The 27201-nt window shown below is 41.6% G+C and overlaps 1 protein-coding gene across 3 annotated transcripts; it reads left to right on the plus strand.

The window, feature by feature from the left end:
- The first annotated feature begins 681 nt into the window (after window positions 1-681).
- Window positions 682-27155, plus strand: cpne1 (copine I). Of its 3 annotated transcripts, none has more exons than XM_030418899.1 (16): window positions 682-815; window positions 18002-18130; window positions 18241-18420; window positions 19510-19584; window positions 19715-19786; window positions 20312-20395; window positions 20497-20586; window positions 20681-20779; window positions 20864-20950; window positions 21653-21712; window positions 21914-22047; window positions 22228-22282; window positions 22534-22588; window positions 22762-22895; window positions 22980-23216; window positions 24003-27155. In XM_030418899.1, exons 2-16 carry the CDS (start codon window positions 18002-18004, stop codon window positions 24117-24119), a joined length of 1608 nt encoding a protein of 535 aa, XP_030274759.1. In that variant the 5' UTR covers window positions 682-815; the 3' UTR covers window positions 24120-27155. The 3 variants fall into 3 exon arrangements, with proteins under 3 accessions (XP_030274759.1, XP_030274758.1, XP_030274760.1); XM_030418900.1 differs by lacking the exon at window positions 682-815 and adding an exon at window positions 15465-15738; XM_030418898.1 differs by lacking the exons at window positions 18002-18130; window positions 18241-18420; window positions 19510-19584; ... (10 more) ...; window positions 22980-23216; window positions 24003-27155 and adding an exon at window positions 6568-10457 and having other exon boundaries at window positions 684-815.
- The last annotated feature ends 46 nt before the right edge of the window (window positions 27156-27201 follow it).

Here is a 27201-nt window from a genome sequence, read left to right on the forward strand (position 1 = left end):
GAAGACAAACATTTAGGCTGAGAGTCTGGGGCAACTGGGCCTACTCAACTACTTTTGTAGAAGGGCCAGTTAAAAAAAAACTAAAGTGCCAAGGAGCCAGACTTTTACATTCCCTGTGCCTGACCTGTAAATAACCTCATTTAAATGTGATAAAACAGACATAACTAATAAATGCGCTTATTTGCCTACTCATATGATGATTTAAGGGCTTAAAAGGGCCACCACTTGAATAAGTCTGGTCTGGGCCATCAGAGAATTACTCAGTTGCACAGTTGAAAATCCAGCAATTCTCATACTATGTTTTTATAAGATTTTGATCTCAATGGTAACTGCATCTGTCTGTAATTACATAATTACATAGGTCAATGGTCTGTGTGCAGGACAGGTGGTCCACATACTGCTCAAAATTAGTTAGTGGTATTGGGACATGGGTGCATATATGCCTGTGCATGGATATGCAATAAAAGTCAAATGAAATATGTCACATTATTTCTGGGAACCCAAACTTGTCACAGAACACAAAATAAAAATTCAGAAATGTCACAGAATAAACAATCAAATGAAACACTAAAATAGACCTAACTAATTTTGAGAAGTGTAAGTTTTGTGAGGGGAAATTACAACTTAACGCTGTTCAGCCGGTAGGTGGCGGCGTCGCTCTGACGTCAGGAATCCGCAGTCTCGCGTCAGCACGTCCGGTATCGCGGTGTTTACGCCGACATTTCGTCCCGTGGCAACCTGCAGAGAGAAGAGCAGAGAAGGAAAGAGCTTCGTTCATGAGTTAAACCTCAGTGTGTTTGTTGACAAATTTCTCGGTAAGAATCAGGCAGCGGCAGCCCACTCAGTGACGCACTCACACGGGAGCAGAGGGCGAGAGGAGCCGCTAAAAGTGTGCATCCTGCTCGCTTCTTCGCTCCAACACACACACACAAAGCTTCACAATCAGCTAGCAGTAGGTGGCTAACGAAGCGTTAGCTTCCCAGGTTTTTAAGCTAAGCTAAACTAGCTACATTCGGCATTTCTGCTAGGAACTAGCTAGTGATTAAGGAGTGTTAGAGTTTCACACAAGAGGCTTCATGTCAGATATTTGATCATATACTAACTTATTGTGTTAAACGTTCATGCAGGTTTGTTTAAAATGGTGTCTGGTACGTAAGTTAGCTACTAGCTATCTTCAGCTAGCTAACCGATACATTATTAATGTCCTCTTGTTTGTCTTTTTTAAAATTACGGAACGGCGCTAGTTCACTGAATGAACCGATGAGGCTGGAGGTGTGTGAGTTTGATCTCTGAACTGTTTTGTCAAACACGTTAACTGAGTTTTGTCGATTTCTCCGCGGCTGCTCCATACTGGAGACCACAAGCCACGCCCACTGGCTGTGACGAAAATGTCCACCGCGACTTGATCGAAACTGTTTATACCTGCAGGAAGAGTGACAGGTGGAGTCTGGGTTTACCTATAGACGGACAGATTAACTGATTAGAGCCCCTTTCAGATTTGTAATCAAAAATGTATGCCAAACTAATTGTTGTTTGTATTTTACGCTGAGGTCTCTGCAATGTAAATATGCAGATGTGTGCAAACAATGTTAATATCGGCTGATATATCATCAGACTACAGAAATCTTGTATTGGTTAGGATATAATGACCTGTAAACATCTGTAGATCTGTGAATATATAGTGATACTAACTTCGTATATTTTCGGTAGAACATTCTGAAACATGTTTTTTGATGATTGTTGTTGTTTTATGATTTATATTTCAACTTCTATGGTCTCAGCACAACTGTAAGTAAAAAAAAAACTTTTAAATAGGTAAGATTGTCAAATTCACAGTGTTTCTTTGTTTATTAAACTTATTTTTTATTGATTTATTCTATGTATAGTTAGAGCAGTATCACCCAATTTTTTCTCATCAGCCGTCAATTGAAAAGTGTCAAGGCAGCATATGCACCTGAATTTTCTCTACATGTGACCTGAAGTAAGAAAAAAATAGATTTGTTGCTGCAAACTCACTTCTTAAGATTTTGCTGGCTTTGCCAGTTTTAGATTTAGATGGCACAGGTACATCCAGGCAGGTATACTTGTAGCGACATGGCTGCATACTAACAGGGACCTATTCAACCATTTGACTGTCATACAAAATAATCTCAACATTTATGTAACATGATGCATGTCTGAAAGGGGCTATAGTTAAATCAGTGATTGATACCTCAGTGGTGAATTTTGTGGACTAAAGAGAATCATCACCTTAGTTAATTGTCCTGTAAGACAATAGTTGGTTATTATTGTGTACATTTCAGTCAAGTCCTGTACAGTCACCCCTAAAATTGAAAACTAGGTAAGGTCTTGAATACATTGCAAGTAAAGGTTTAATGAAGTGCAACAGAAGTTTGTCATGCCAGATTTTGTTGCATTGTCACGCCTGTTGAGATTTGAGCTTCAAGTTGGCTGATTCTTGGAGGTTCCCTGCATCTTTGCTTTAAAAATGGACACTATCATTGTGTTATTTAGCCTCAGGATGCCGTTCTTTCCCTTCTTGTTAAATTCCATTATGTTTGCTGTGAATTGAGGTTGATGAAAAAATGTGGACTGTATAGTATTCCCGCTATAAACTGAGAAATTAAGGCAGTATTTTTGCTTTTAATTCCGATTTTGCTGTGTTGAAAGTTTCTGATTTTCTCAGTGTTTGAAGGACATTTTTTTCTGTCTTTTATCAGTCCCGTTTTGTTCCTTGGTTACATGTGAGTGCAATTTGCAACTTCAGTTGAACCTTTTCACCTCTCTGACACTTTTAGCTGTCACTGTTCCCTCTTCTGCTGTGTTTTATCTTCTTGCTGTTATTTCGCAGAGATTGTTAGCAGGTTGACACTAACAAGAGGGCTGGATGTACCACTGTTGGATCTGGATCTGTGCTGTGGTTGTGACCTGAAATAATTGATGATGTTGAAGGTATCCAGCATCATGTGGAAAGCTCTGGTGTGCTGCAGGCTGCAGCGTCATACCCAGACTGGGATTTTTCAACTAGCACATTTTATGAGCTGCAGTGACTCCAGTCTCAGAGGTTTTGCAAGTTGCCCTTGAAAAACATGATTTATAGTCTGACAGTCCTGGATCAGGGTTAGGTAGAGCATCTAACCTTAGGATGTGTCTGAGATATTTGTGGAAGCAGTCATCATTGCTACATCCGCTGTTGCTCAGGTGGACATATTTTTATCAGTGCTAGCTAACATGTTGCTCTGCCCCTTGCTTCTATTTGCTTTCTCTTCTAATCAGCTGCTGTCTTTGGTGCTGCGCTGGTAATCAGTTGCTGATGTTGCTCTGGTTCATGTAATGCTAATTTTGCTCTTGTTGATATAATGCTGATGTGGCTCTGGTTCATGTAATGCTAATGTTGCTCTGGTTGGCATGATGCTTATGTTGCTCTGGTTTACATGTACCCTGACATCGCTCTTATTAAAATGTTGATTACATTGCTTTTATTGCTCTGGTTGATTGGTTGGTTACTGCTGTTGCTCCTTGTTAATGTGATGCTAATGTTTTGTTGACAATGTTTTGCAGATTTGCTGGTTGACATGTTGCTTGTGTTGTGGTGTTCTACAACCAGTTGCTAAAGTGCTGCCTGCTGATTTGGTGCTGTTTGAGGATTCAGGAAAGCAGGTCTTGTTCACCTCTCTGTTGTTGCTGGCCTCCGGGTTGCTGGATAGGTCCTGGGTTTTGCTTGATGAGGGTCCTGCTGGCTGGTGCCAGGTAGTTGCTGACCGGTTGTACCTCAGCATGTCCTATCTACAGTTTACTGCAGTTTTACACTTGCTACTTGCTCTTTAGAAAATTTGAGTCTGATATTTGATGTCATTATGGGTTTTTGTTTTGGATAGGTGTGTCTTTCCGCTGTCAGGTAGCAAACATGCTGCCGTCAAACTCTGAGATTTGTTTTCCTGCTGCTTCACTTTAGTACTTTTTCCTCCCTGTGTTTTGTTGAGGTTAAATCTTTTATTAGTAAGACTGAGGTACATTATACATCACACAATGATTTGTTGATATTTCACACTATGTTGAATTTGAATGTGAACCAGTACCGACACAAATAAAGTACAAGCTGTCGACTCCCGAAAACACATTGTTCACTGGAAGCTAACATCTGTTTTGTGCAAGATGAACAGGATTGTTGATTTTTTACCTTTTCCCTAGGTTTCAGTGTCCTGCATCAATTCTCTTTCAGTCAAACATTGAAACTATACATAAACCTTAGTTGCATTGGTGAGTTGCAAGTTGCATGAGATTTATGAAGGTTTACTTTTGCACGAAATATTTCGGACTCAGTTGAAAACACAAGTAGGGATGTCCCGATCAGGTTTTTTTTACCCCGATCCCGATCCGAGTCCTTTAATATTTAGTATCTGCCGATACCGAGTCCCGATCCGATACTTAGCCTTAACTAATATTTTCCTAGATAATACAGCTGCATTAAGAAAAAAAGTACCTGCATCTAAGCTGTTCCTTAATAGGTTTTTATTATTTTGTTGAAACAAAGTCTATACTTTCATATGGCTCTTTCTTATTCTGCATATGCTATTACAACATTGGCCTCCACCTTCCTTGTGTTAGCAGGTGAGTGTGTGACGCTGCACTGTGACAGCAGACCCTCGTGTGCAGCCAGCTGAAGTGTGTGCACAACGCTGCCCACGCTTGGTACCTCCATATAATCCTTTGCTTATTTCATGTACTTTACGTTGTCACATAAAATGACGTGGACACGTTGCTTGTCTATTAACGCGTTCAGCATCTCCTGGATTGCCTGCTTTACGTGCTCTGCTGTATGAGACCCACGAAACTCGTGCGCATATAGCGGCATGTTGTAACTCGAAAGTGGAATAAATGTAATGCAGAGATGGTAGGGCATACCGGGGATTCAAAAACTCCAGGTGACGAAGAAAACCCTGATCCTCTACCACGGAGATGAGCTGGTTATCCAGAGCGATTCATTTGATGACCCTCTCTGTAATATTTGTGGGCATGTCGCTGAGGATATTTCTCATAACTGAATGTATCCGCGAGTGTTCGCTGCTTTGGTCTCCTTGCCTGTACTCTCGAGTGAACACGTTGTATTCTTTGATTTTTGTTTTGTATATGCTGTATCAAATGAGAAGTAAAATGCATCGCTAAACGGCCATATAGCAGATGTTCCACGTCGCCGTTGGACTGCTTTCGCTTTCTAATTGAGGTTATTTCCACACTGCAGACACTTTATTCACAGGTTTGCCAGAGTAACACCACGCGCGCGTCTGCGTTCTGCCACAAATTGTGCACTGACGTTAAAAAAATAAAAAATAAAATAAAAAATCGGGCTTGGGTCCACGTTCAAAATTGCCGATTCCGATCAGCGGAAAAATGCCCAGATCGGCTCCGATCCCGATCCTACAGATCGGATCGGGACATCCCTAAACACAAGCAATATCTTAGTACGTAGCATGGTAGACAACAGTTATGGTTGATTTATAGAATCACATTGCATACAACTTCTTTGTTACACAGAGGTGCTAATACACATCGGACCTCCATTAATATTTAAGGTCTTTAGAAATATTAAGCCAAATTGGGTTGTATGACATATAATCAGAGATTTCATTGTCTGCTACAGATGACTAAATTTGCCAGTCTCACTTTTAAATAAAGCACTTTGTTCAAAGCATAGTGTAGATGTTGATTTCCAACAAAATAATTTGCAATAGAAAGTAATTTGTGTAACTTGTGTAATTACGAGACATTACATAGCCAACCATGAGGTGTAAACTCTGCATTGATTTAAAAATACTTGTTGGACAACATAGAAACTGTGTTAGATGTCAGTAAGATCAATCGGACTTCACTGGGAGGAGTTATAGAATGTGATCTGGCCCAGGTGCATGCTTGCTTGATAAATTTTTTTTTAATTTGGTACTGCTAACTCGCAGAAAATTGGTTGGACTCAGCAATGAATGGTGCCCAAATGGCAGATGTTTCAGTCTGGTTTGCACTGTGAAACACATTTTTCCTGTTTAAAAATGTATCAGTTGGGAGAATGTGTTTATATGTGTATGTGTGTGTGATTTGTCTCTTGACATCAGTGCTAATCCTTTATTCCTGGCTATTCATTTCTTTTGCAACAAAAATGAATGAACAGTCGTGCAATGTTGCCCTAATGCTTAAGATTGCTTCTGTAATCTAACATAAAGTCTGATATGATTTGATCTGAAAAAAGTTAATCAAACTAACTAAAAGCCGTAGTAGGTGTGAGACTGAATCAGTTTAGCTTTTTTTTTTGACATTTTCCTGCAAATGTTTCACCCCCATCCGCAAAACCCCTCCCCGACACCACTGGTTTCCAAATGTCAGGACCCCAAAATGGGTGTGCGAAGTTTATAAATAGGTCTTCGGGTTATTTTGAACAAACTGCAATATAAGCAGTGTTGATTAAGCCTTTACTGGCCTGCGAAGTCAGATCTAAGTTTCCTGAGAAAACATCTGGAAACCATTGGTCGCCCTCTTACTGCTCTTTATCTGACAGTAGTGTTGCTTTCTCCCCAGGTTGTAGGGCTGTTGTTTAGCAGTCAGTATGGCGGTAGTCATCAGGCTGCAGGGTCTGCCCATAGTGGCCGGCACCATGGACATCAGACACTTCTTCTCTGGCCTCACCATCCCTGACGGGGGAGTGCACATCGTGGGGGGTGAGCATGGCGAGGCCTTCATCGTCTTTGCCACTGACGAGGATGCTCGGCTGGGGATGATGCGTACAGGTGGGTCCATTAAGGGCTCCAAAGTGTCGCTGTTGCTAAGCAGCAAGACAGAAATGCAGAATATGATTGAACTAAGCCGCCGCAGGTTTGAGGCTGGGGCAGGCGCTGTGGAAACGGCTGCATCTACAGCAGGAAACGCAAACCGACAAGTGACTGCCCCCATACCCACAGTTCAGCCAGGCGCGGGTGGGAGAAGCGGTAGCCATGGAAACCAGGGTTTTAGTAACACCCCAGCCTCAGTAACGGCAGCAAGCTCATCTCAAGAGCCACCAAACATCAAGGCAGTGTCCAGTGTAGTGCCCAGTTTCCCAAACAGCTACAGCTCTGCCCCCACAATCACCACAGCTCTGGCATCACTCAATGCGGGACCCCCACCCATCCCTCCACTTCCAAGCATGCCTTCCATGCCACCCATGCCATCACTGCCCACCATTCCAGTTCCTCCCCCTGTGTCCTCCCTTCCCCCTGTCCCTACTGTCTCCCAACTATCCCAAGGACCTCCAGTGCCTCCTATGTCCCACCTCCCCCATATGTCCTCACTGCCTCCTTTCAACCCGTCCCTACCTCCCCCTGCAGGACTGGGCTCCGGCCTCCCTCTTGGAACCCCCAACCCCATGCTGTTCAACCCTCTTTCTCCCCTGGCCTCTCTTGGCCTCCAGGCTCATATGAAGGCTGCTGCTGCAGCTAGTGGAGTGGGAGCAATAAATCCTGATGAGATGTTTGTCCTTCTGCAGAACCTCCCCTTCTCCTGCTCAGAGGTAGATGTTAGGAGTTTTTTCCGGGGTTTGGGGGTTGATGGGGTTCGCCTGCTGAGGGATGGACAGGGCCGGCCAACTGGCAGGGCTATGGTGAAGTTTTTCTCACCCCAGGACAGCTATGAAGCTGTGAAGAGGGGAGGTGGCATGATGGGCCAAAGGTTCATTGAGATTACTCCGGGCTCTGAGCGGCAATGGATCAGCCTCAATGATGGCACAACAGGCAATGCTCCTCATAATAGCATCAAATCAAATAATGAGTCACAGGACCAGCAGCACCGTCGGGGTAATGCTGGGGCAGGAGGAAGGGATCAGCGAGGAAGGTCAAGATCTCCCCACCGCCAAGAATTCTGTGTGTACCTGAAGGGCCTTCCATACGAGGCAGACAAGAAACAGATAAAGGATTTCTTTAACAATTTGGCCATCATAGAGGATAGTGTCTACATTGCCTATGGCCCCAACGGGCGAGCCACAGGAGAGGGCTTCCTTGAGTTCAAAACAGAACAGGACTACAAGACTGCTTTGGGTGCACACATGCAGTACATGGGCACCCGCTTCATCCAGGTTCACCCAATCAGCCGGAAGGGCATGCTTGAAAAAATTGACACCATCCGCAAACGTGAAGCATCACAGGGTGATGGCAAGAACCAGGATGGCTTGAAAGCTCCAAGGAACTGTGCCCACATCACCAACATCCCTTACAATGTCTCCAAGAAGGATGTTCGTGCCTTCCTCGAGGGGGTGGGGCTCTATGAGGACACCCTGAAGGTTCTGACAGATAGTCATGGCAATGGTCTGGGCCAAGCTATTTTCCAGCTGCGGACTGAGGAAGACGCCCGCAAAGCTGAGAGACTGCACCGTCAAAAACTCAATGGCCGGGATGCTTTTGTCCACCTGGTGACCTTTGACCAGATGAAGGAAATTGAGAGGAATCCGCCTCCCCAGAATAAGAGAGGCCAACGCAACCAGAACCAGCTAAACCAAAATCAAAACCAACACCAGAACCAACATCAACAAGCCCAGCCTAGTCCCCAGCAACCCCAGATAAATCCATTTGCTGGCATTAGTGGTGAGGAGTTTAACTTTCTCAGAAACACCATGGGGAACCTCAACAGTGCCCCCTTTGTGAGTCCATTCTCAGCCCCAGGGAATGGGCTGGCAGGCCCTCCTCCTCTCCCTCCTCTGGCAGCAGGGTTGGGGGATGTGAATCTGGGCGTGGCTCCTCCACTTGTTGCTGGTCTTCCTGGGACTCCGATCCTGGAGCCACCAGGATTTCGGCCAGGGGCTGCAGGAGGAGCCCCTTTCAGCCAGGATGGACTGAGAGGGTTGGCCCCCTTTGACAATGCCATCACTAAAGGAGGCAGAGGAGGACAGAATCGAGGAGGAGGGGCTAACAACAACCAAGGGCGTCCAGGGGGCGGGGCTACTGGTGGACAGCAAGTGTTCAGTCCCGGACCTGATGGTCTCCGTAACCAGGCAGCCCCTGGTGGATCTAACAATCCAAACGGTCAACGTGGTGCTGCTGGTCCAACAATTGTAAAGCTTCAGAACATGCCATTCACTGTAACCGTGGATGAGATAATGGACTTCTTTTACGGTTACCAGGTGCTGCCAGGTTCAGTCTGCTTGCAGTTCAGTGAGAAAGGCCTGCCAACTGGCGAGGCAATGGTGGCTTTTCAGAACCATGAAGAAGCCACTGCTGCTGTAATGGACCTGAATGACAGACCTATTGGAGCACGCAAGGTCAAGATAAGCCTAGGTTAAAGCCCCACCCAAAACAAACTGACTGCAGATTAAAAAAAAATATTGAAACTACCTTAATCAACCATCCAGGCAAAACAAAGCCAGCATAAACTATACCAGATTCTAGACTCAACTGTAAGCAGCTCAGTTTACACATCACCCACTGAAGCCCCTCCCCCTGTGTAGATAATGTCAGGTAAACCCCCACCTCCCCCCCACACAGTCTGTCTAGTAGGGAGACTTTGATCCAGACATTGCTCTTCTCTGCAGCACCTCCACTGAGTCTGAGAGCACAAATTGATGATGATGTTGTTGGCGGGATTGTGGTCCTTTCTTACCCTGTTTTCAGTGCAGCTTTTTGTCAAGTCATGTCCAGCGTTGACACACTGAACATATTTACCTGTTTTGTTGCTATGGTAACATGATGATTATAATGTGGCTGACAAACACTGTTGCTGTATGTGCTTACTTATGCTGTGCTGCTGGGGTTTAAAGTGTACATGCTATGTTGCTGTGGTGAAATAATGACGAAAAGCTATGTTGCCATGATCAAGTGTTTATGCTCTGTTACTATGATGAAATTTCTTGCCATGGTAAAATCTGTACATGCTCTGTTGCTGTGGTAAAGTCTTCTCACTCTCTTTTGCTTTAGTAAAATTATGATAAGAAGCTATGTTGCCATGATCAAATGTTTATGCTCTCTTTCCACTGTAAAAGGCTGACACTCTTGCTGTCCTAAAATGTTGACACAATTCTGTGTTGCAACAAAACGCAGTTGCTTTGTAGAGGATGCGGGATGTGCAGATTGCTTACTGTGTTTTGTTTTGTAAATAATGACTTTGGCCCGCTGAATCTTTTCCTCTGTCACATTTTTCTGATGTTGCTGTGTTTGAACAATGCCACCCCCAACCACCCCCACCCCCCCTTTCCGCAGCATATGCTCAATTGGTTTTTGGACTGTAGAGCGCTGAGATGAAGTCTGTAGAGTTTTTTAGTTTGATAACTCTTTTTGTTGTATGTATGTTCGATAGTGTTTTGGATGTTTTCACCTTAAAGCTCATTTTTATTTCTACTGTCAGTGTGAAAAAAAACCTTGTATGATCGTATAACCATACATGATGTGGAGTCTCCTTTGCTTTGGCTAATAAAAGGTCATTCCTGATGCACAATTGCTCACCTTTAATCAGCTTTCTCTCACTGTCTGCTCTTCACTGCCTAATGATGCAAACTTTATGATGAATTGGTTCATTTTGTTAAGTGAGTCCCTTGTTTCTTCATGTTGTAAAACTTAAATGCAAGATGGGGTTTTCTTTGAAATACAGATCGTCAATGCCATACAAGGTACTCAAAATTTAATTTTGACTCAGTAAATGGCTCTAGGTAGTGCCTTGAGTAATCATTGCTTTTGCATTATGTGACTCCACCACAGAATCGATCAAATGAATTCATTCAAAATGAAACTACCACCTCTGCTACCAATGGGCACAGTGTTAAATTTTTCTCTATATTTTCCACTGAAACAGTGGCTGATGTCTGTTCTGTAGAACCACAAATGTAGATAATTTTTTTCTTGCATTTCCATTATGTTTTTAAGCGAACTACTGGTAGTAGATTTCCATTATATTCAGACAGTGAATCGTGGCATATTTAATTAACATTACCAACTCAGTTGATTAGTTTAATTAGTTTTGTCTCCTAGCTCATTTACAGTGATTGTAAGGAGCAAGGCTAGTGCCCAGCTACCAAATAAGCTATTGGCTGACAGGCCAGTATGGAGTCAAATCTTGCAAATTGTCATTGGATTAATTTGGAATTATACACTGTTTCATGTCATAAACAGCCAGAAAAATTGCTGTTGCTTTCAATTCTCAGCATGCTGAAAGTGAAATTGGATGGAAACATTCGAAAACTATTGTGAGGTAACTTAAGAGTAGTGCAAACGAAGGCACAAGTAGTTAACTTGGACTTTGAGGGGACTCAAAAGTTATCAATCTAGTTAAATTGAGTGAGTAGTATGTGACTAATGAGGCTCATGTTACGTTTTTTTACATCAGTTATCTTGAGGAAATGACTCAATGATCAGGTTTATGTATATGTGGTTTAATAGTTGGCAGGATGAAAAAAGTGTCTTGATCTCGGCATAACTGCTTTCTGTCCTTCATGTTTTATCCAAGTAGGATTATTCATAAAGAGTCTTTCTATGAAGAGGAAAGACTCTTCAGGAAGTGGTTAACCTCCCAACAGGTACTCTGTTAACAGTATTCAACTGGTTGTGCATGCAGTTCTGAAGTGTGTGTGAAAGAAAAAGGCCTGAATAAAGTGAAGTCAAACACTGTCTAGCTAAATGGTTGTTGGTAAAAAGATGATTGTGACTGTGTTGTGGACCTGGTGTGTGGTGAAAAGGAACAAGATATACTGGAATAAAAGAAAAATCCAGATGGCAGACATTTGAACAGTGAGTCTGTATGGATGGTTGTGTGTGTGGGACTGAGCTAAAAATATCACTGAATGGCTGAAGCTGAGCTGTCAATCACCCACTGAGATTCCCCCCCACGACTGATCAATAGACAGACAAAGGCAGGACTTGCAGGTGAGTGTTAAAAACATGAAAAATGACAGATACTGTATCAACAGTAGCCTGGAAATAACCTGTACGCCATCATCATTGATCACAATTGTAGATTCACCTTGAATAACCATAGAGGATAGCTAGAGGATAGGAGTAATGAAAAAGAGATGTTGGCTGCCTGAAAATGATAATTGGGGCATGGTACACTGTAGATGGTACAGGGTTGTTGTTAGATTGTGTACCTTATCCTGTAGATGTTAGTATGTAGGAGCCAATAAATGGTAGATGGTAAATGGTAGTATTTAGATGGTAGATTGTGGTATGTTTTAGGTAGCGTTTTGATAGTAGATGGTGGCCTCTTTATGGCAAATAGTGTCATGTAAATAGTAGCTATTTGTTTCAAGATGGTGGCCAATAGATGGCATTGTTTGATGCTATCTGGTCGCTGGTATATGGAGGCCTCTAGATGGTAATGTTAAGATGGGGACTTGTGGGTAGTAGATAGTGTCCTACAGAGGGTAGATGGATGCCTGTAGATGGTAGTGTTTAGGTGCTATGTGATGACTAATAGATGGTAGATGGTGGTATGTGGATGGTGGCCTGTAAGTGGCAGTATTTAAAGCAAGTCTGAAGACCACCACTTATAGAGGGTAGATAGTTGCCTGTAAATAGTAGTAATTAGGTGCAAAGTGGTGACCAATAGTTGGTAAAATGTAGCCTGGTTGCTAGTAAATGGTAGAAGATGGTCTGTCGATGTTGGCATTCACATAAAAGATGGTGGACTCTATATTGTAAATCGTGTCCTGTAGATGGCAACACTTTGGTGCAAGATGGTGGCCATTGAATGGTAGTATGTAGATGTTTCGCCAATGGTAGTGTTTTGATGCTATCTGGTCACTGGTAGATTGTGGAATCCGGTGCAATGTGGTGGCCAGGAAATTGGTTGTTGAAAGTGGCTAGTAGGTGGTAGCATGAGGACGGTAGTTTGTAAATGGTCATGTTGAAATAATAGAGGGTAGCATTAAGGTGCTATGTAGTAGATAGTAGTCTTAAGATGGTAGTGTTTAGATAGTAGATCTTAGTGGTCTAGATGGTTAATGGTAGTCTTAAGACAGTGGTGTGTGGATTGTAGTAGTTTACATAGTGGATGGTGGCCTGTAGCTGGTAGATAATGGTGTCAAGGACCCCTTTTTCAGCATTGTTTATTGGAAATTCAGATTATGTAATTGAATGCTTTTCAGTTAATTAATTATACATTTCCAAGGGAATTAAAAAAAAAAAAATTAGACTTGTGAATCTGTTGTCTAGTCATCCCATCATAACTTTAGTGCAGGTCCTGACATGTGCAGTAGCTCAATCCAGACTTGTAGCTTGGATACCGTTGTAGTTTGAGGAATTTGATTGTTTATTAACTGAAGTGATATATTATTGTTTAATGTGTCATTTAATATGATTAATGTAATAATGAATATAGTGAATCAAGTGAACCAAGACAGCTTGGGCAGGTAAAGGTGGACACAGATGGATGTAAGCAGTTTTCATAGGGAATTGGCCCATTAGAAGATGAAGATGATATGATGATGTCAAATATGGGTGAGGCAGGAGGAGGAGGGTGTGAGTGTGTGTCTTGAGTGTGGATGTGTCATACAGGCTTTAACACAGCACCATGGTTCTGTATACTATACCCTTTTTCTCCTCAGGACTTTATTTGTTTGCCTTTTTGATCTTCCTGTTCTGTTTCTCTTCTATGATGTGCCGCGTTGCTGCTTTTTCTGACTCCACTGTGGTTCTGCTCCAGAGGATGAATAAAATGACCCTGTATTGGATGTTGAGGTTTGAGGATGCTGCCTCGAGCTGTGTTCAGTTTTTTTTCTGTTCCTGCTCAGCTCTTACTGATCTCACCTGTACCTTTAGAGAATTGTTCTGTTTTCTCTCAGATCAACCCATACAGCCTAAGGACTTTGGTACAGCTCATCTTCTGACTCATCAGACACATTGAATGGGTTTTTGCTTCAGCAAGAGTACTTCCTGCTTCAGTGTGTGCCTTTCAACATAAAAGCACAGAAATGCACTTTTCAACAAGTCATGAATGGATTGTGAAGGGTCATTATTGTCATTGGAAACTATTTTGAGCAAAAAATATCTTAATTTAAGTTCAGCTTACTAACATTTTAAGTAGATTTTAATTACATTTCTCAATATATGCTGTTATTAATTATACCTGTGACCATATATCACTACCTGTTGCTATTTTGAGCAAAGGGCATCTGCTGAGAAAAAACCTTAAGAGGGGATTATAAACCTCAGCAATAATCATGATACAATTTAAATTAAAGTAATATAAAGAAACATGAAATTAGATTTGTGAAAGTAAAAGCTGCACCTAAGCCTAGACAGTCATCCAGTGGGAACAGTTTCTAAATTAAAAATTGTGCAATTAATCCGTGTTTGTTAATGCACATCCTGAACTACAAACACTGGTCGGCACTTTATCATTTAGATACAGTACTTTGTAAAGCTGCTTTGATTTGGTTACTGTATTAATTATTTGTCAGAATACTCGTAGCTCATGACATATATATGTCATCTAAAGATATGGTTGCAGTTAACTGTGGCTCAGGAGGTAGAGTAGGTTGTCCAGTCATTGGAGGGTCACTGGTTCGATTTCCTCCGGCTGCAATGTCGAGGTATCCTTGAGCAAGATACTGAACTACAAATTGCACCTGATGAGCTGGTCAGCACCTTGCATGGCAGCTTCTTCCATCAGTGTATGAATAAGTGTGTGAATGTGACAAGTGTTGGAAAGTGCTTTGAGTGGTCAGTAGACTGGAAAAGCACTATATAAATGCAATAGATACCATTAATGCGCTCTCCCTTTTATCTGTTAAATAAATCATGTTAATGCACATGATATCCAAGACACATACAAGAACAACAGCTGAAAGACTCTTCAGACTTTTAGACTGTAGAGAGCAAACTCAATGGTGTGTGTGTGTTTGTATGGAAGGGGGACTATAGGCTGTAATTAGATTATATGAAAACCTCCCTAATCCTTTTTGACTTTGGCCTGTTTCTTTTTCTTACATGTGCTATGCTCTTTGGACATTGGCTTTGTTGAAGCAAAGTGGGCATTTATGTCAAAATGAGCCCAGCCTGCTTACAAGGTGAATCGAGAAAAACAACAACAACAATAAAGCTATTTTTTTTAATACTTACTGTGTTACTGGAATTTTGACTTGTTCTTATTGGCTTTATGGTGCAGGCACCTTGCAGGCACCTTGCGACTGAATGTAATAAATTGATGCCACATTGACTGCAGAGATTGTATTTAAAATGAAATAAGTTGATATTGTGTGTATTAATGATCAAAGGTAGCAAAGCATTTGCCTTAAGCTAAGCTGATTCATTACGGTACATCCTGCTGTAAGAAACAGAAATGAAAGGATTTGTTGTGATGCTTTTATTCTGAAGGAGCTTAGCCGGAAGTGTGATCTATCGTTGCTGCTACCTGCTTTAGCGCTGGAAACGTCATCCAGTTGCCTGGGGCCAAGAGGGCGTGACTGACTGTCGCCTTGTCCAATTAGAACGCGGTTGTGTAGCTGCCTGTCCAATCAGAGTGCATCCTGTTTATGAGCCGCTCCCTGTTAGCTGTAACTGCTGAACGGAGACAAGCGGCGTCATTCTGGCTCAGTAACAGGCAAATTATTAACTCCAGTAGTTTTTAATTTCAGTAAAAAGTGCACAGAGTGGTCAGGTAGCGGTTCGGGCACTCTCTTGTGTGTTTACTCTCACTGAAAAGGTATCGTTTCCTGTTCCGGATTGTGAGTAGTTTGCCTCCGCCCTGGTGTTTGCTCCTGTGGTCTGTGGAAGATAACAATATAACGGATCTGATAAGGTGATTTACAAAGTTTATATTGACACAATGCTGTGTGAGTGTGAGGGAGGATGATTGAGAGCGAGAGAGAGCTGGTGTGTTTGTGTGTGTGGTTGTGTACCGTGCTGGTTTAACTGGTCTGTCTCCTCTAAGTCTCATGCTGGTGTTGCCTTCAGGTGCTGCTCGCTCAGTTCATTCATTTTGAGGAGAAAACAGTTTCAGGTACATCAGCTGTCAGCTAAAAGCTTTAACATTTAATGATAATAAAACAGCAGACAGGCAGGTGTTCTTGTATGATCCCAGCAGGGGTTTGGGAAGAGAACTGGTAGTTTGGGTTGAGTCATTAAAACTGTCTGTTCAGGTGGATTTATTAGTGGTTGCTGCTCCTCTCCATTGCTGTGCTGTGGATCTTGTGATCCACTTTATATACAGTTGGGTAGTTTTAAGCAATGCATCATATTTTATTTGCATATTGTAGGTTGCAGAATTTAAAAATGTCCATGCAGAAAGTGAATATAAACTAGGAGTAAAATGTACTGCAGCGGACAGTTCAAGTACTTGCCGAAGTAGAATTGCCTGTTGATTTTAGTAAAGTGCAGTTACACAACTGGTTGCCAGGAAGTGAAACTAAAAGTATCCCAAATCACATTTTTAAAGTTAAATTTCCATTTATCCTGCTAAGTAAAGTCCTTACATTCTAAACCCTCTTAAGTTTCCAAACATATCTCATCTCAGTATCTTTCATAACAATTTCATAACAAACAACAATTTCATGTCACAGTATGTCTCGACAGAAGAACACAACTAACCACAGCTCATAGTGAAAGTGTTTTCACCACAACTTGGCACAGAGAGCCCGGCCTCAGTTTGTAACTGCTGATGAAGGAGATTCTTTCGCTGTAGATTAGTCAGTTTATTCAGTGTCAGTTTTAGGATTGCCGGCCTCCTTTGCATGTGGAAAAGATACATTTGTACAGTCATACCGTGTTATCTTAACAGCCTCACCATAATATAAAGGAAGTTTAATGTTTAAGAGTGAGACAGGCTGATCATAGAACCGGTCAGCAGACACATAATCCTTTACAACGTGTTTATGACTTTGTTTCTGCTTTGCATTAGTGAAGTAACTATAAGAGTTGTTTTATTGTGGGCTGAAGTTTGGAGAATTGTACAGAAACTCATTGGATTCATTGTTGAGCAGCAGACGTGGCATCAGATGTTTACATCGTTAGTTTTACAGTCCAAAATCCAAAAATATTAAATGTTATTTCCACAGAAGACACAGCGGCAAAGACTCACAGCTGGGAATCTGGAATCTTGCAATTTAATAATGATGTAATTTTTGCTCTACAAAAGACACAAACGATAAGTCAATTAGCACGGTTGCTTAATTATCATGATCCACTAATGGACTTAAAGTTTCAGCTGTAATCGTCTTTAACTCACTGAGTCTCAGGAGCTGTGTGTTGTAGGAGTGGTGGTAGACGGTGGCTCGTGTTGGTTGTAGTTCTTGTTCTTGCTGTTGAAAGTACTGAATATAAGGCTTTACTTGAACATCCTTTATATAGCATCTTATAGCAGTATTTATTTATAAATAAATAACACTATCATGTAGTTGTAAGCAGATATAAGTCTTTTAATAACCCTTTTAATACTTTAAAAATGTCCCTATAGCGGCAACCAACTACATTATGGTGTGTTCTATGCTACTTATTAGATATTTACAGTAGGGTTGCAACTAGTGATTATTTTTTAATTGTGGATAAATCTCTAGAGTGTTTTCTTGACAATCAATTAGTTGTTTGGCCTAAAAATATACAGTTTACTGTCATACAGGAATAAAAACAACAGAAAATGTTCACAATTTAGAAGTTAGAATCAGAGAATGTTGAATAAAACTAATTAATAATAATAATAATAATAATCTTTATGAATGATAGAAGAGTGGAGGGCAAATGTTAGTGTACATAATTCATTGTTGGTACAAAAGAAGTACATTTATTTTTCGTTTGCTTACAGCAAAACCGGTAAACTGACCTTTTATTACACACATTTAAAGGAGATAAAACGGAAGTGGTGGCAGTGACTGCATGTTGTGTTTCTGTTGAAGTTCCTGTTGTAAACTTTCTTTTAAACTTTTTTTGCTGCTTTCTGTCAAACTGAAGCTCCTGAACAGTTTTCTGACAAGTTGACACGTTTGTTTTAATGCAACACGACTGTGCAATCTGTCTTCATACTGAAGTCATTCTGATCTGGATCCTGATCTCTCTCTGTCCCCCCTCAGATGGCGGACTGTGTCTCTAAGGTGGAGCTGAGCGTCTCCTGCTCTGACCTGCTGGATAAAGATGTCGGATCAAAGTCTGATCCTCTGTGCGTGCTGCTGCAGAAAAATGGAGGAGACAAGTGGGTCGAGGTAACACGGCTGTCACACTTTATAACACATGGGTCTTTATTTTTATTTTGCTTAGAATTTTATGTAGGATAAATTCAACAACCTCTTCCCTACCTGTCCGTCTCTGTCAGCTGGGCCGTACTGAGCGTTTGAACAACACCTCCAGCCCGTCCTTCAGTCAGCGTCTCAGAATCGATTATCACTTTGAGACGGTTCAGAATCTGAAATTTGGGATCTACGACATCGACAACTCCTCTGCTGACCTCGGCGATGATGACTACCTGGGAGGGGTGGAGCTAACACTGGGACAGGTACACAACAGACCAACTTGTATACCAGACTCAGTTAAAATGTGTTTTTGTTTTTCATTTGAGTCTGGTTCAGATGGGTCCTCTCATATTCACTTGTCAGTGGACTGGACAAATCTGAATCTGACTAACGTCTGTCTTATCTTCATCTTCATCTCTCGCCTTCACATCTCTTCTACCTTTTACGTTTAGATTTCCACAGAAATACATCAATATGCTGACACAAGACAGAACAGAGCCTATCACTGAAAACTTGATTATATATTGTAACTCCTGAAACAAGCTGATTTTTTTGTAAACAAAGGAAACCCTCAGTCAGTAAAAATTACAATATTATGATAATAGCAACGATAGTAATATTTGTTTTAATAAAAGTTTTTTTGGCAGATTGTATCATTATCCAGGTCCAGATTGTTTTGTGAGAGTAACAGTCCACAATTCAGTTTACAATTTTATATATATAAGCAAAAAGTCACATTTGAGAAGCTTAAATAAGATTTTTTTTGACACTTTAGCTTGAAAAATAATCCAAACATTTGCTAAAGCTTAATTAACTTAATCAGTTGAGCTCATCTATAGGTAGAAGATTTTCTTTTTTCTGTTTCTTGAGTGTGAACGCCCTCTGGAGGTCCGATGTAGTCGTGACCCTCTGCTCTCATCTCATTGGGTTGTTTTTAAAAGTCAACAGTGTGTGAATGAGACGTGTTGGAGGAGGTTGTTTGTGTCACAGTAACTACAGGAAACTGATTCAGACCAATGCTGATATCAACCGAGGAGAGTAAAACATCTTCATCATAAATAGTAATAATGGTTCACCGTGTTACAGCTTTTACATGTATTCATAACCAACATGTTTAACAGTGATTCTACATAATAATTGTTTAATAACAGAGTTGTTCTTAGGGGGCAGAAAAGTTTCTAAAGTCCACAAATTGGTTGCAGTGTCACACCACCCTCTGCTGGACAAACTCTGTAATCAGTCGCCGAATTTAAAGGCTTTACAGTTGATGCTGTCACTGCAGAACTGATACAGTATCAGAATGTGATTCATGGATTCGGCTGAAGACGAAACCCCCTCTTTGTGTGTTTCAGATAGTTTCCAGTAAAACTATATCCAGACCGCTGCAGCTGAAGAAAGGCAAACCTGCAGGGAAAGGAACCATCACGGTATGACCAGAGTTAAGCTAAATGTCATGTTCTGTTGTGTCTGCGAAGGATCCATTTCTATGACGATGAAAACAATATTCAGATAGTTGTGACTATCAAGTAAAGACTCTGAGTGTGTTTGTGTGTGTAGATCACTGCAGAGGAGATCAAGGACAACAGAGCCATCGTGTTGGAGCTGGAGGCGAAAAACCTCGACAAGAAGGTAACTCAGCTCCTCCTCCTCATCTTCCAGAGTTTCTTTATTGTCTCCCATTTTGTTCAACTTGAACTGAGTGGATGTGCCCATCAGGCCAATAAAAACACAAATTTACTGAATTGGGAATTGCAGAAATCGTGATTACAGGGTGTGTCATCGTAATTATGGTCTGTACAAAATCACACCACCAGACAGTTTGCTGTAATGTTGCTCTCAGGGACAGTTTACAGTTTGTGATCACTCAGATCAATATTTATTTATTACCCACATTAGAAACGGTCTGAAATGACTGTGGGACTGTTTCCTCAAATGAGAAACACTAATGTGATCATATCTTTATTCTCTCTTCATCATGCACATGTCTACTCCAAAAAAAAAAACAGGCTACTTGATAAGATGGTGTTTAAGAAATCAGCTCACTGCAGCAACAGGACTGTAAACCTGTTGATTTAAGCACACAAATGTTCTTAATAAAGTCACTTACAGATGGGATGAGATGAGATGACGGCATGATTTCTTTTCTCTGTTTAGGATACCTTTGGGAAGTCTGATCCGTTCCTGGAGTTTTTCAAAAAAGGAGACGATGGAAAGTGGCAACTGGTGCACAGAACAGAGGTGCGGACACACACACACACACACACACACACACACACACACACACACACACACACACACACACGATGATGATGATGATGGAGGTTTGTGTGTTTGTGTAGGTGGTGAAGAACAATCTGAGTCCCACCTGGAGGAAGTTCACTGTTCCTCTACAGACGTTCTGCAGCAGCGACCTCGACAGACCGCTGAAGGTTCTACCAATCAGAATCCACCTCTATTCGTAACCACCGATCAGAATCCACCTTCAGTCGTAACAACCATCACATAAATCTCTTCCTTCTGCAGGTGGATTGCTCTGATCATGACAGCGATGGATCTCACGATCTTATCGGTTCTTTCACCACTAAAGCCTCTGATCTGCAGAAAGCAGCGCACGGTTCCCCGGTGAGTTCACAGATGATAAAACATTTAAAGTCTTTCCATTGGCTGGTCGGAGTTGATTCAACTGTGTGATGTTTTGTCCCCCAGGTGGTGTTTGACTGCATCCACCCTGAGAAACAGAAGAAGAAGAAGAGCTACAAGAACTCCGGAGTCGTCTCTGTGAAGAGCTGCAAGGTAGGGACTACGTTACCCAGAGTTCCCTGCTGGGCGTTGCCCTTCCCTGTGGACCTCATGGGACAACAAATCGTACTGTAGCCAATGCGGAGAGACAAATACATTTTTGATCCCGTTTAAGTTGCATCATGAACTACACATATGATGTTTACTTATTTAAAAGATCATTTTCTGAATCAAGAAAGTGGGAGTGTCTTTAATAAGGTAAAATCTCATCTAGTTTTGTAGTCAGTGAACTACATCATCTCTCCAACACCAACATGGCCTCCAACTCAGCACAGAGAAGGCAATAAAAAAGATGAAAATAACATTAAATCTGTTCACACTGACAACTGCAGTTATGTTAAAGCAGAGTTTGTCAGTTCTGCACTGCAATGTTCAAGTTACGGGTTTGGTTACCATTCAATGAAGCGATGTGACGAACAAGACTGTTGGCTGTGTAGTCTTTATTTTACATATTTTCAGCTTCTTATATACCATTAGTCTCATGACAAACTGCGAATTTCTTTAATTGGAAAATTGTCTTTAAAATGACAATCATACGTGTGATTCATTCAATTCAGATAAGATCGAAAAGTTGAGTTGAGGTCTCATGAGGTAAACCGGAAGGTTTGACATCGGTTCTCTACAGAGCTAAAAAAAGAACTTGTTGTTGAGTGATTCATTGATTCACACCGTGTCTTTGTGTTTCTGTGCTTGCAGCTGGTGGCTCAGTACACTTTCCTGGATTATGTGATGGGAGGCTGCCAGATCAACTTCACGGTAAGTCAACAACAATCAACACATTCTGACTGATTTATTTTCAGCCACCACTCTGCATGCCCCCCACTTATCAGTCATAACATAAAAAAACAATTTATGAACTGCTTGATTAAATTAACATGGAAACGATGTATCTCAATAATGAATGGATGTTTGTAGGTGTGGATTCATGAATGAATGAATGTTGTATGAACACTGTAGGTGGGGATCGACTTCACCGGCTCTAATGGTGATCCTCGCTCGCCCAACTCTCTCCACTACATGAGTCCAGACGGGTTGAACCAGTACCTGTCTGCTCTGTGGTCTGTGGGCCAGGTGGTCCAGGACTACGACACGTTAGTACACTCTCACTAACAGCCTACACCTGGAAAAACTACACCTACAGACACAGACCTCTGGATTTACAATGCCACACTATAATTCCTACAAACCCACATCCTAATCCTTAAATCACACAGATTTTTATTTTTGTTTATGTGACTGTAACGGTGGTTAATTTCTGTTTCCTCTTTCAGTGATAAACTCTTCCCAGCTTTCGGATTTGGAGCCAAACTTCCTCCAGACTATCAGGTGAGCTCTCTAACCGACCAATCACAACGCAGCTTTCTTCAGCCTCTCAAGTGTGACATCACTTATTAACCCCAACCAGAGTAATCTTTGAGTCTGTTGTTTTGTAATCTTATGATTTTGGTTAAACTGGACAACCAATTACAAAAATCTGCAAGTTGAAATTACATTATCAGTTTTCTAAGCAAGCAGCCAATCAGAGTAGAGCTTGTAGATTGTCAGTTGTATTTAATGTTGTGTTGTTGATCTTACAGGCTGCACACCATGAGTTCGCCCTCAACTTCAACCCCACCAACCCCTACTGCCAAGGTACACACACACACACACACACACACACACACACACGCTGATTCCCTTCTTTCCTTCCCAACTACTAAACTGCTCAACTAAACTTATTTGAATAGATTGTTTTGGCTATTTAACACATATAGAATGTTTTTTTTTTTATCTTCGCTGACTTTCCTCCCTTCTGTCTCTCTCAGGTATTCAGGGGATCGTGGAAGCCTACAGGCAGGTTTTGCCTCAGCTGAGACTCTCTGGACCCACAAACTTCTCTCCCCTCATCACTCACGTTGCTTCCATCGCCGCAACCGCTGCACAGGCCGACACCGCCTCTGTGAGGACACACACACAAGAACACACGTGAATAATTCACTAAAAACTCACACTCACTCTGACTCTCTGGTCTGTCTCTCTGTAGCAATACTACGTCCTCCTCATCCTCACTGACGGGGAGATCACCGACTTCGATCAGACCCGGGACGCCATTGTTCGGGCGTCGCGGCTGCCGCTGTCAATCATCATCATTGGGGTGGGGCCGGCGGACTTTAAGGCCATGGAGCTGCTGGATGGAGACGATGGCGTGCTGAGGTCGACAGTGGGGGAGGCGGTCGCCAGAGACATTGTCCAGTTCGTCCCGTTCAGGCAGTTCAAAGATGTAAGTATTTATATCTTGAAGTCGACAGAGTGTGCAGTCAGAGGAAGTCTCAAAGGATAAAGGCACAGGCTGTCTTAAAACAGCAGTCAGGACCTTATTTAAATGTTGCTTGCTGTAGTCATTCCTCCAGTTCATACAGTCCTATAAATGCAGAGAATCTGACGCATCCAATAACATTTGACAGTTTCCTTTTTGATCAGCAACTAAAAAGTGAAGAGACAGTGAAAACGTGAAGGGTTAGACCGTAGACAAAAGCAAACGTTTCCATTTGATGGTGTTACACAAGAGGGAAAATCAGCACATCTTGGCACAATTATTATATATCCGGAACTAAAATACGTGTAAAGTTGCTCCGGAGTATAAGTCGCATCAGTCAAAAAATGCATCATGAAGAGGAAAAAAACATAAATAAGTCACACCTGACTATAAGTCGCATTTATTTAGAGATTTATTTCACAAAATCGAAGACCAAGAACAGACATTTATTTTGGAAAGGCAGGTTATTCTACTATACAGTAGCACACAGAGCAACAGGCTTAATAGGTGTCCGGTATGTTAACATAACACATTAACAGTTATTCAACTATACAATAGTAAAGAATAAAGAACATACCTGGGAGGCTGAATAGGCTAAATTAACATAACAAGCCAGCGAGTCCAACAAGCAAGTTACCGGTAAGCAAGTTAGCAAGTTGTTTCAGTTCATTTTTTCAGTGGTACAGGAGAAGCATTTAGTTGTCACAAGCTATCAAAGACAGACACTTACATCTCTCTCTCTCCCTCCAGACTCCCTCATCGGCTCTGGCTCAGTCTGTCCTCGCTGAGGTTCCCAACCAGGTGGTGTCTTACTTCAAGATGAGAGGCCTCGAACCACCCAAACCAAAGGCTGCGCCTAAAGCCTAAACTCCACCCCGACACACCCCAACTCTGCACTCCTCACACCGACCATGATGCTGAAAGCCAACCCCTCATCTCATTCCAGGATCAGACCACGCCCCTCTGCTCTGGCCCCGCCCACACAATCGACCACTCTTCAGGGACCAACCTGATGTGTTGCACTGAATCTCGGCCAATCATAATGCAGCACTGAGCTGTTAGCCAATCAGGGGGCCATGAGCGACCACTCCCTGTTTTTATTTGTTCAGTCAGTTTTATATTTACTTAGTATAGGTGATTGGTTATTGATTCCTTCTGCTGCTTCCACACTAACTATGCATATCACATGTGTTTACCAACATGTGTTTATCAATCACGGAGCCACACACACACACACACGAAGAAAGTGTCCGCCATTTTTGGCTCCACATTCTGAATGTTGCCATAGTAACAGAATATCTTCTGAGAGTTAAATCTGCGTTGACTTTGATTAGAGAGTTAATTTGTTGGTTCCCCGTTCACTTCAGTATAGTCAGCGTGTTGTGGACATTAGATGACCTGCAGCTGCGTTAATCTCGCTATAGCCATTGGTTTCTACGTTACTATGGCGACTCTTTGCACCCTGGACCAGCTCTGTGTGTGTGTGTTTGTGGCTCTGATCAGCTGAATTGATCAGGTATTGATACTTTGCACTTTGCTTTTGCTCTAAATGCTGGAAAATTATATTATAGCATTATATATTATATATCATAGCTTTACTACTATAGCCTTTATAACGAACTCCACTGTAGCCTTACTGTAGACTTCAGCGTAGCTCAGCACGCTTCAGCCGCTTCCGCTTGAATGTTTCAAGACTGTTCTGTCACGACTCAGTGGTTTGTTGATCTCACCGTGTAGGCTCCCAGTGCCAAACTCATTTATTCCATGAAGCTGTGTTTAGTCTGTGTGTTCGAACCTGTAAACACTGAACCCGATCGCCTGCAGCATCCACCACATGGTATAAGTAGTATACACAGGTCATGCTGCGAATCGAGTCGCCATCGGTTAATCTTTGCAGCCCTGTTGCATCTGTACGAACGCAGCTCGTCTCCATTCACAGGTTAGATATAATCCTACAAAGGAAATAATGTGTTCCTCAAATGTATGACATGAAGATTACAACATTTATATCATGCAGACCCTTTGCCACCACGTGAATGTATAACTCAGACTTCAGACAGTAGAGGCCCCGATTAATTAAAACATCCAAACAATAAATGAGAAATAAATGAGAATAAATAAAGAGCAATAAGAGAAGAATCATGGAGTTGAGTGTCTACGGAGGACAGCTTGTTACTTAAAGTAAAGATGATGTCCCAGAATAAAGTGCCTTTCTGAATAAAACCTCCAACATTTTCTGCGAATTTTCTTCAGAATTTAATATTTGCTTGGGAGCCAACACGGCTGACTCAGTCATGATGTTGTGATGCTGCGTTCAGATCATGTGGACGTTACCATAAATACTTTAATCAACTAAATCAGACTGTTTTTCAGTTGTAGGTTGATCACATGTTTGTGTCTTAAAAGTAATAAGGCGCCCTCAAGTTGATGATTAAACTTCACTACATTTGTTTGGAGTTAAACAGGTGACTGATTCTTACATACTGCACCTTTAACCGTCTCTCTTCAGCAGCCAATATTTAAACAAAGCAGAAATGCAAAAACAATCTTAAAAGGAACATGACCGCTCTCTCCAGTTCTCCAGGAAGTCGTAAACACGGTAACTCTTCATCCTACATGACCACAGCGGGGCGTCCCACATGGCTGAGCAGCATCACACTGAGAGTCTGACTGCAGTCTGCTCTGTTTAAATACCAAAGACTATTTTACCTAATTAATGTAGCTCCTCCCAATGAGTACTCTGTAACGACCTGAAGACACACACCACACACCACACACACACGTGTCAAAATGTGTCAAAACTCATGTTTACTGAAGCAAAGCCACATTAAATGTTGTCAAAATGCTTATTAAAGAGCTTCTGCCAACACGTCATCTGTAGCCACTTTACTTACAACTGCTAAGAGTGAATTTGAAATCAGTTTTTAACCTCTTTAAATCACCACTTTTGCTGTTGTATGTGATAGAAATGATAGAAAGGAAAGGATGGGTTTTAAAAAATAATCTTGAAGTTATATTTTTGGCTTTTCTTGTGGGTACATTTTATTTACGTGACATTTTTAAATTGCATTTTATTTGTAACACTGACATTTCTTCATGTTTGGGAACAATTTGTGTAGCAAAATAATGGCTTACTAGTTTTTGTAGCTTGGAACGGCATGTGTAAAGCGTTTTGAATAAGGGAAAAAAGTGTTACAGAAATACTGTGCAGCTACATCGAGTGGTGTTAATCAGCAAATGGAGCTAAAACTGCAAAAAGTGTTCATTTATGCAGCTGTTTTCTAGAGAGACTGACCGAAGTTCAGGAGAATTACAACTTCATCCATGTAATCAAGAGTTCTGAAAGCTCCAGAGAAAAATGATCAGACGGATCACAAGTTCAGATCACTTTTTGTTTGTCGTTTTAATTTTGACTTCCTTCTTTGCCAACCTGCAAAACATTCTCCAGCTTGAAGTCGCTGTCAGTCTGCCATGATGATGAGTTGTTGCCAAAATGTGTTTTATGTTCAAGTTGAAGGGAATTCTGTTTTCACACATGTGGTTTAAAAGGTTAAAAAGGAGCCTCTGTTGTTGGAAATTTGAAAAGTGAAAAAATTGGTTCAGCCTTACCTGCTGTAGCTCTGGCTGTGTAGTCACATGATGCTGTGATGTCATCAGGCACAGCAGCTTTCTGAGAAGGGAAAAAAGAAAAGAAAATGCTGCCTGTCTTATCTGGATAAAGAACTACATCTCCCATAATGCTTTGCTCAGCTTTTGTTCACAGCGTCATGTGACCGCAAGCTTTACTGCTCACTAACTCATCTTATCCCAGTATATTGACTAACCCAGTATAACCAGTAACATCATGTCTGTATGAATGCTGCCTGTTACAACACGATAATAATAAAACAACTTTGGGAAAGAGAAAAAAAAAATGTCTTTACTGTCTTTCAGTGTGTGTGCATGTGTG

This window comes from Sparus aurata, chromosome 6 (assembly GCF_900880675.1).
Source record: "Sparus aurata chromosome 6, fSpaAur1.1, whole genome shotgun sequence".
NCBI classification, from domain to species: domain Eukaryota; kingdom Metazoa; phylum Chordata; class Actinopteri; order Spariformes; family Sparidae; genus Sparus; species Sparus aurata.

Coding starts and splice junctions, on each gene's coding strand:
- cpne1 (XM_030418898.1), top strand. CDS start 6,596: ATGGCGGTAGTCATCAGGCTGCAGGGTCTGCCCATAGTGGCCGGCACC.